The 9,991-nt window shown below is 33.7% G+C and overlaps 1 protein-coding gene across 16 annotated transcripts; it reads right to left on the bottom strand.

Moving 5' to 3' along the window:
* Nucleotides 1-2,284: 2,284 nt before the first annotated feature.
* Nucleotides 2,285-8,174, bottom strand: LOC129576016 (membrane-bound transcription factor site-1 protease). 16 transcript variants are annotated; one of them, XM_055460379.1, is made up of 9 exons: nucleotides 7,787-8,174; nucleotides 7,556-7,685; nucleotides 5,709-7,444; nucleotides 5,385-5,619; nucleotides 5,130-5,308; nucleotides 4,824-5,039; nucleotides 4,006-4,745; nucleotides 3,036-3,947; nucleotides 2,285-2,944 (listed from the first exon to the last, which is right to left on the bottom strand). In XM_055460379.1, the coding sequence occupies exons 3-9, from the start codon at nucleotides 7,075-7,077 to the stop codon at nucleotides 2,933-2,935; spliced, it is 3,663 nt and encodes a 1,220-aa protein (XP_055316354.1). In that variant the 5' UTR covers nucleotides 7,078-7,444; nucleotides 7,556-7,685; nucleotides 7,787-8,174; the 3' UTR covers nucleotides 2,285-2,932. The 16 variants fall into 16 exon arrangements, with proteins under 16 accessions (XP_055316354.1, XP_055316353.1, XP_055316348.1 ...); XM_055460378.1 differs by having other exon boundaries at nucleotides 7,619-7,685; nucleotides 7,787-8,171; XM_055460373.1 differs by having other exon boundaries at nucleotides 7,791-8,141.
* Between the last annotated feature and the right edge of the window lie 1,817 nt (nucleotides 8,175-9,991).

Raw genomic sequence — 9,991 nt, 5'->3', positions numbered from 1 at the left:
TAAAAACAGAATTACGTTTCATTATTCCGCTTGCCCATTCAATTAAAGTTCGAACTTTAACGAAGAATCCCAAAAAAATCCACATAATTAATGAAACCTTCGGATGTTTTGATGCAAAACATCATTATTGGGCCCAACGAAAATAGCAACGAAAAATTTCAAAAATATCAACTAGCAAAAATTTTGACTTTGAACTTTAATTAAAGTTTGAGCACTTGGAATCAGCATAAATCAACAATGTCTTTCATATTTTTTGCAAGGCATCGTAGAGTATCAACACACTCAACAATTGTGTCAAATATCAATTGATTTTCTAAAGTCTCATTTACAATTTGTTCAGTCATTTATTGACCTGATTTTTTTTTACTCATTTCAACAATAAAAAAAAATATTATAAATAAGAAGGTGTCTTTTTTTAAAGCATACATTGAAAAATTTGACATTTAGTGGAGAAAAACTACAAAAACCTCGTTTAATTAGTGCAAAAGAAGAAAAAAAAAACGAAAAAGAATAGTTTTAATCCGCGAAAATGCCAATCCCATCAGTTCCACTAAAAACATGTAATAAAAAACAGCTTTTAATTTGCTCATATGTCACATTACCAATGTGGAAAATCCTGTTGAAATAACAAACTATTTCTCGCGAATGACATCGGATATGAGACATCGTTTGATATATAGAGTTCTGTGCCATACACAAAGAAGTCGACAAAAACATAAATACTAGAAAACTTTTTGTTGTCTGTCGAAGAAAAAAAATAAATCTCAATTTAATGCATGTACGACACAGTTTTAACAACAATCAATTTGTCCAATATATTAGAGAAATGAATGATGTAATATTACATTATATAAATTTTATAAACTGAAAAGTTTGAATAGTAAACGAAAAATCTGCTAAAATAAGTAAATAATAACATTATGGCATAACTTATATAATAATTTAAAAAAAAATTCAAAAGAATATATTTAAATTACGTACGATCAAAGTGGTATAATTATACGAAATGTTGAAGTTGTTCAATCGGCTTACAGAAATTGTTCTATTTTACTAGAACTTTAGCAATTGTATAACCTTGATATTTTCTATGAATATGCCATCACATACGTATTTTAATATTAAATGAGAATGGATTGGCAAAACAGCAAACGTATAAAGTTGAACGAAAAAATGTGCGAATTTGTCATTCAAGAACTATAGAATTCCATAAAAATATGGCATAACTGAATCGAAGCATTTGGAGGAAATATTTTTTTTTCTAACACATATGTGGTCATCTACTAGATTCTACATACGAAATGAAATTCAACAGAAAAATACATTTGTAAATAAATATGACAATGAAATAAAGGAAACAGTACATTTCAAATTCATTTCTTCATTTTGTTTCATTTTTAATGCTCACTAGGGTGGTCCAAACCGATTTATCATAGTAAGGTCTATGCTCCCAATAGCTTGAAATTAAATTGACGTCAAAACTAGCTGAATCCCATTTCAGATTGAAAAAAGGTTAAAATTTAGTGGTCGATAGAGCCGTGCTTAAAATGACCATTTTTGACCTATTTTTAGATATTTAGTATATTTTGATAGAAACCCCGTAGGTTATTAAAATCGAATCTGGTGACTTATCATTTTTAGGGGTTTTTGCGACGCTGAAAAAGTTTTAGTACAAAAACATGGTTTTTTGAACAAATTCAGCCATATAGCAAAAATACATTTTTCAAAGTGTATTTTTAACACCAAATTCGAACTCAGCGCCTCAAATTACTTTGAGAATGATGGCAAAAATCGAATAATCTCAAAACTAAAATTTTCTAGTAGTGTTCACGTTTCGAAAAAAATCACATTTTTCCACGTATTGTTCCATCAAGAGTGCAATTAGTTTTAAAAACGCCATTTTTAGGGTTTTTTGCCGCAGAATTCGAATCCACCCAAGAAAAATTAACAAAATTTTCAAAATGGCAAAAATTATAAAATTTAAAAAAAAAACTTAAAAATCGAAAATTTTAGCCAGCTATTTTTGGGTGGATTCAAATTCTGCGGCCTAAAAAGCATAAAAATGGCTTGAAAACTACTAGAAAATATTAGTTCTGGGATTATTCGATTTTTGTCATCAACATAGTCATTCTTAAGGTAATTTGAGGCGCTGAGTTTGAATTTGGTGTTAAAAATACACTTTGAACCATGTATTTTTGCTATATGGCTGAATTTGTTCAAAAAACCATATTTTTGTGATATGTGTTGTCTATGACAGTCTGTAGATCTTGAGAAAAAACTAAAATAATTTTCAGATTTTTACTTTATTTACAAAACTTTCTAGCCTAGCTTGGATGAACCTATGCATATTTACAGAATTGAAATGTGAAAACGCAAAAAGTTTTAATAGTTGAACATTTTCAATGTTTTTTTACAAATAAAAAGTTGAAAAAATATATTGTTTCAGCAAAATGCCCAAAAAAGTTATTTATCGTATTTCTTTTATTTTGTTTAAATAAATAAATTCAATATGCACAATGCGCTTGAATCAAATCATCGATATACATTATTGAATAGTTTTGAAAAAACCGAGTCAAACATATAAAAATTTAAAAGCTCAACTTATTGAATGGAAAACATTTTCGTCTCGTTCGAATTGTGTTTCTACTCTTACGATAACAGTTTAAAAATAGGATGATAACAATCAAGGTTAAAATCAGTAATAGATACATAGACAAACTGAAAGATTCCTCCTTCATTTGAATCGAATTCGTTAATTTTGGCAGCTGAAACGGTGAATGATGAATATCTGATGATTCCCTGAGGACATCGGCATCGCTTTTCTTGAATACCTTCATTTTGTCACCACTCTGATCGATATTTAATGACATTGCTATGTCACCTGATGGATTTTTGTTACGCCAGCTCTTCATTGGTAGATCGATATCGTCAAGAATCATGTTTCCGGCTATAGTATATACATATATATATATATATATTTGTTAAAAAGTTGATTGTTTCATAAGTGTTACGGTCCACATTTTGTTTTCACTACGTACCTCACCTTTTTGACTCTCCAATTTTCGTCGTAGGTTTGACTCAGCTGCTTGAGCATCACCATCCAAGTCATCTTTTAGCAAGTGGAAATCAGTCGGTGTGCTAATATTCAAAAAAATCGGCGTTTCCCAATGTAAACGATTACACTTTGGGATTGGCCGTTTGATTTGAGTATTTGATTTTGTCAGGCCATCATTTACAGCACCGCTACTTAGCACATCATTGGTTGCTGCTAGCTGCAACACTTTTGAATACAAATGTAAATTGTTGTTCGGTAACCTTTTAGGCATGCTTATCAAATTTGGAGTGAATCGAATGTTTGGTGAGCGATCGAGGTCTTTAAGAACTGTTGAAATATGTGATGTCATCGTGTACTCGAGCAATGCGTCCAGCAACCAAAAGCAAGGCTTTTCGATATGTGTCGAATCGAGACAATTTGAATCACCATACACTACAATGCGACCTTCTCTTGAATGTTGTTTATAATCTGAACCCTGATTCTGACTATTTTCACCATTGGAAAAAGCAGCTGTTGCTGAATATTGTTTTATCACTTTCATTTTATCATAAACGACATTTTCGTTTGGTGCATTATGTGTTTCCTTAGATTTCATTTCGTTCAACATTTGCTTCCCATCGTCTTTAAATTCTGTCTCAATATTGTTGGATTGGTCGTAATTAACTTTCAACAAAATTCGCTTATTTATAATGGGATTTTCATCAACCACATGATTGAAAGCGGCATTCGTATCTTCGTTTATCGTTTGTTCCATTGTTTCAAATAAATTCTGGTTTTCGACGTCATTAAATTCCACATTATTTTCCATTTTTTGTTGTACCAAAGATTTCGTTGTTTGTAGCAAGCCCAAAATTGGTTTTGGTCGCTTAGTTTTTTGCACTTCACCATTCAATATCTAAAAAAAAGGTTATAAGGAGGATATCGTCTTATTGGTTATAACTTGAATCACTTACCTCGATCCCCTGATCATGTAGATCACGTTCAATGACAATTGATTGTGGGTTTTGTGGAAATTGAATTAAGGACGAGCCGCTCGCATAATACATGCCATGATCGCCCATATTGAAGTACCCTTCGCAAACTTCGTCACCAAACGCAATGCCGAAATCATTGAGTAGTTCGTTTAAAGCAGGAATATTTGCTCCACCCGTATCTGGCATCCACCATTGACGTGTGTTTTCATCATAAAATTTAATTTTTCGAATAACGCTAGCATTGTACCAATCGGCGAATACAATCACACTTAAATTCCAGTCTAATATATCGGTTTTCAATTTTTTGATTTCGCTATTGAAATATTCCTCCTCCGGATCAACAATCAACAAAGTGCCATAATTTGTAGCATTGAAACATGTGAATGGCTCACCCAATACTTCAACATAATAGCCAGCATTTCGTAAATGTGTGTACATGTCTCTGAAATTTGTGTGAATGTGATCAGCTCGCCAGTCGAGTGGATCTGATTTCATTTTCAAATTATCTCGAGGTAAATAGCCCGGTGGATATCGAAGACTATGATACTGATCCCACAAAATTCTTTTTTGACGCGGTGGTCTTGGTATTATCTTCACGCGAATATAAAAGCTGACGGTACTATTTCGAGTCTCGTTATCATTTGAACTAGGACTTTGAACTGTCAGCGTAATATGACCATGAGCCATGCCTTCAAACTTTTCACCCGCTTCATTAACAGCTGCAAGAATAAGAAAATAAAAGACATATTTGAATGTTTATCATTGATATTCTTAATAAATGTCAATATTTTCATTACCAATTCTCACACCCAACCAGCCAGACCATGGCCATAAAACTTCTGAATAGGTGATGGAAACGTTTAACAAATTTCCATTTTGCAGAATGTATGGATGCCATGTCGGTTTATTGATTACACGTCCCGTAACGCCCATTCCATTCAGTATCGTAACATTGACAATGGTGGGAACACTGGTATAGAATAAAGACTGTGTATTATACGGCCACATGTAGTCTTCCGTGAAAAAAAAAACAATTTCGAATCAAATTTTTCACCCTTTAATAACAAATGCTGCGTAATGATAAGATTCTAATTAGCTTTTACCTTCCGTGAAATCTAAATACGGTGGACTCAATGTCACTTTTGGTATATATTCAGACAAAATTTTCATGCTCCTCAATATGTTCAGCTTTCCATAGCCCTGTTCGAACATATTATTGTCATGTAAACGTGTTGCACCCTCGATCAATGCCTGCTTCATCGAAGACGGATTCACTAAGTCTCTATGGGAAATGAAATTTGGATATTGAATAAATTGAAGAAAAAAACAGAAAAAGAAAACACCTTTAATTTACATACAGTTTATCGATCACACCGCTAGCTAAAAGAGTAACAGCACCGGCCACTACTGGCGAAGCTACAGATGTACCAGATAATGATCGACATCCACTTTTAACGTTGCTTCCCTTCACTTGACTACCATAAGTCACAATGTCTGGTTTCAATCGTCCATAGCCATACGGTAATTCCCACGTCGTCATGCCTCTTGAACTGAATTTTGCGATATTTTCATCAAAATTCATTCCGCCGACGCCTGTAATTTCCAAATTAAACCAATTTATTGATTACCATATTATATATAGATACAATTATTATCTATCCACATTCAAATCCAAATAATACCTATAACATCACTCTGATCACCAGGATTGTTGAGTGTTCCATACAACGGACCATCGTTTCCAATTGCAGAAACCATAATCACTTTATTCGCGGTTAGCTCAAGCACTTTGTCAACGAATGGGTGATCGAGAAAGTCTGGTCCCCCAATGCTTAAATTTAAAACGTGAATCTTCCGAAGAATGGCATAGTTAAATGCATCTAAAAACCATGACGTATATGATACTTGGTTGTTGGTAAAAACACGATAGATGTGAAGCTCAGCATCTGGAGCAAAACCAAGACAATCTTTGCTGGACGCAATCACACCGGCAACAAATGTTCCGTGGCTCACACCGTCATCCAAAGTTTTCTCGTTTGTCCAATTTGTGCGTTCCTTAACACGTTTGAAGTGAGGATGATTTCTAGCCAATCCCGTATCGAATACAGCTACTCGAATCCCTTTGCCTGTTATTTGCATATTCCACAAACCATCGGCTCTTAACATTGACGTCAATTGACGTGGAATGGCGGCCCGTAGCAGACGTCGATTAGTGTGCCTATTTGCTTTGGATTTGAATGAAGACGCATTTTCATTTGGTTGCTGTTGATCTTGTTCAATATGTTGTACACTTGTAAGTCCACGGCGAAAATGTTTGAATTGACAATTTGTGCCCTCACATTCTGAATCGGAAATAGTTTCTTCATTGTGTATTGTATTTCCATTCAATTTATCCAATAACTCAAGTAATAATTTCTCATTTTCTTCATCCTCATCCTCATCAACATTATTATCTTCTTCAACATTATCGTTTGTATATGCATGATCGGAATCATAACCATCATTTGGTTCTTCGTTTGTAATTGCCGTTTTGTTATTGTTACTTGAAATCGGAATGTATTTGAGAGTTCGATGAACCATTCGTTGTGGCGTTATACTTTTGATCGATGAATGAGATCGTAATGTTTCAATAGCCGTATAGGGTGCATTTTCATCGATCATAACCACATCAAAATCACTGGGATATTCACTGGCTGGATTTTGTCGCTTAATTACTTGCCACTTTAAGGCGGTTGAATTATTCAATGCATTTTTTATATGTTGTTCACGTACATCCGGTAGAAGATACTCCCTGAATCGTACTATATACTCATTTTGAACAACGGTCGTTTTATATTCGATTTCAATTCGATGATTTTTGTCCGTATGATTTGTCGAATTTCTGCAGCATCCGATTTGAGCAGCAACATCGTCGGCCGTTTTATTACCAACGCCCTGATTTATCTCTGATATTGCATCCGAGGCCAATGCACCAAAAATAAAAAAGCTCCAAAGCAATATTCTGATTCTTATATTTACTCTATGTCGAGCATATTTTCCGAAAATGTTCATCGTATTCTTTGCACTTGATTTTACACATGGGCGCTACCATTAATTTTAAACGCAATATGCCATCATTATTTTGATATTTTAATCAGTATGATAATTTTTTCTCGTTGTTTCACCTCCTTTTCTTTCTTCCTTTTTAATCAATAACACTGTTTAATGATTCATTAATCTCAAACAATATTTTTTTCTTTCGTTTCACCTTTCTACTTCTCTTTATCGAAGTCATAGAGACAACACAGGCACAATTGAAAATCACTTTTGATTTGTACTGAACTTATTTTGCGTACACAGGTACGCGTTCCGATCAAAATTCCAAAACACCAGATTCATAACCAGCTAGTTGTTCGGATTTAAGTTTGATGTGTACAATCTGTAAGAAGTAAAATTTTCATGTTATATATTTGAAAAATGAAATCTTTTAATAATTAATTAATCAATGTATTATCGCACAAGAAGTTGTGTTCCCTAAATACATACACACATTTTTGAACAAATATTAAGCGATAAGATACATTGTCACAATAAATTTCTATGCTTTATGTACTTGGATGCATATATTTGTAATCGGCTTCACATTTTGGAGTTATTAGCTTAAAAGATTTCGCCTGCATCTAAATGTCAAATAATGAAAAGAGATAAACGTATTTTTTCATTATTTTTCGTCAATCGTATTTGTATTTTCATGCTATGCCGCAGAGCATTTTACACGTACATACTTGAAATATGGAAAAAAAATATTGCGCTTCAACTAAATCGAAAACACGAATCAAGTAGTCATTAAGTAGAAATTTTTTGAATAGTCTTGATTAAGTAGAACTTTTCACTTGACATTTCCTTATTTACAAAGAAAAAATTACAACTAGAGAGTCTTCCTTCGGAATTGAATGCTTTGATTTTTGTTGCATTGTAATGAAATTGTACCACACGCAACAAACTAAAGCGTAAGCAATTTTCATTGTTTTCTCTTTCTCATTGCCAATGGTTCCGTGTGCCATCATTCTATTTGTCTCTCTTTCGCCCTCTCTCTCTTTTTCTACATTGCTTTATGAAGAGCTCTCTACTGTATTCGTACATTGCCATAATCACGTCAGATTTGTGTTAGTGTGTTTGTGTATATGTGGTATAGGTTTATTTGTTCCGCATGTACATATATTGTGTGAACTGTAATGAAACTAACATTTGACCCATTCGGTGAATAGATTATCTATTATAGATACTTTGATTGGCGCGGGAATAACTGGTCTGTTACAAAACTTTTGTGTAGTCTTGGGCATAAATACAAAGAAATTGAATACAAAAATTACTGATGTAAATATGATTTATTTTTATTTTTAATGCTGTACGATTAACTGACATTTACATTTATGACAATTAAATACGCGGTATTTTCCAAGACTTTGAACCGTAAGTGAGCAACCAAATAAATCTATTTACAAAATAATACATTTTCTTTCTCTAAAAAGAACCATTGAAATTTTGACTTATTATTATGCGAACATAAAGCATATTTATTTTCAAAAGAATAAATAATTCTTCTAATTTTTTTTAAATTCATAGCAGTCAGCTGCGGCTGGACAGCCCTGCAACATGACCGGAATGCTATATTTGTACCGCATCGTAAGCGGTTCATTTTCGCTCTGCTACAACAACAACACTGCGGGTTAGAGCGATATCAATATACGCTGGGTATTTGTGCGACACACAAATGTAGGCTTGGTCGCAGCATAAACCGATGAACTGAATTCAGTTTCCGACATACTGAGCTGCTGGGAGTATCATATTTGAAAACTGTCGTGTGCATACAATTGAAGAAGAGAAAAAGAAGAAGAAGAAGAGACCAAAAAGCATTATAATTCAACCGTATATAAAATTTGCTCGTAGTGTGTCCCTTTCTCCCCCAGCCGAATTCTATTTAGTTTTCATCAGGGGGTTTGTAGATTGAAACACAAGCACACTAGCGCCGCAGTTTGCCCTACAATATCATATACGGCAAGCTACAGAACTATTCATTCAGTATATGTCATGTAGCTCAACTGTCAATCTGTAATCCCCCTGTGGTTTTCATCCTATTCTGTTTCATTCGTTTGGAACTTTTTGGTTGTATGCAAGCAGCGTTATAGAGAGAAAAAAACCTCACAAGGTAAGTGAAATATTTTTTGTTTCGTGTTTTGGGAAAATTGCAAAAATTCACTAAAATCATTGGCTATCGATTGGTGATTTTTTAAACGATCGATGGTAATGAATAATTCGGAGAAATTGTGATTTTGTTGGCAGTAAGCAATTTTATTCAAAGATGGCTGCGCGTTTAGCGAACGAGTACAGAGAGAGAATACGACACCAAACTACACCGTAGCAGAAATGGAATGGCATAAAAGTCAGAAGGTTTTTTTTCTAACACCGTCACACACATATTTCAATCATTCCGAGCGACTGCCTCCATGAATGCTTCGACATCAAAGACTGAAACAAATTCTCCAGTGAATATTGAGGATTTTTTTCTTCACTTTTCTTTCTATCAACCGACTGTGACTGAGTCTGTGTGGAATTGTTCACTTCAAACTCGATATCAGACTGCCTGGGTTTTTAGATATCATATTGATGAATTGAAAGTATTTTTTTTCTTGCGGCATCATTCTCTTGTAGCCCTTTAACTTCTACCGACATTTTTTTTTCACTTCAAAGTTCGTCGTCTAGCATCAAAATGTGTTTAGTTACATTTTTAATTTCTATTTTTTTATGTATATATCTTGTGAACAAAGGAAATAATCGATTCTTTCATGTTTTTTTTCTTCACAGATTTATCGGAAGATGGCGATGACTCCACTCAAACGTGCAATCGCTGACCTTGGGGACAATCAAACTGAGGTCAAGAACATCTTCGAATTGATAAAAGATGAAATTGATTCGATGAAGAAAG

This window comes from Sitodiplosis mosellana, unplaced genomic scaffold (genome assembly GCF_009176505.1).
Source record: "Sitodiplosis mosellana isolate CC-2019 unplaced genomic scaffold, AAFC_SMos_1.0 Smas_scaffold_6170, whole genome shotgun sequence".
Classification (NCBI taxonomy): Eukaryota; Metazoa; Arthropoda; class Insecta; order Diptera; family Cecidomyiidae; genus Sitodiplosis; species Sitodiplosis mosellana.
This window is presented reverse-complemented; position numbering and strand designations above follow the sequence as displayed.

What these genes read in the sequence shown, in the direction of transcription:
- LOC129576016 (XM_055460364.1), bottom strand. Translation starts at nt 7,077, where the DNA reads ATGAACATTTTCGGAAAATATGCTCGACATAGAGTAAATATAAGAATC. An exon ending in TGATCAGAGTGATGTTATAG is followed by an intron (nt 5,620 to 5,708) that starts GTATTATTTGGA and finishes TGGAAATTACAG; the next exon opens with GCGTCGGCGGAATGAATTTT. An exon ending in CTGGTTGGGTGTGAGAATTG is followed by an intron (nt 4,746 to 4,823) that starts GTAATGAAAATA and finishes TTATTCTTGCAG; the next exon opens with CTGTTAATGAAGCGGGTGAA.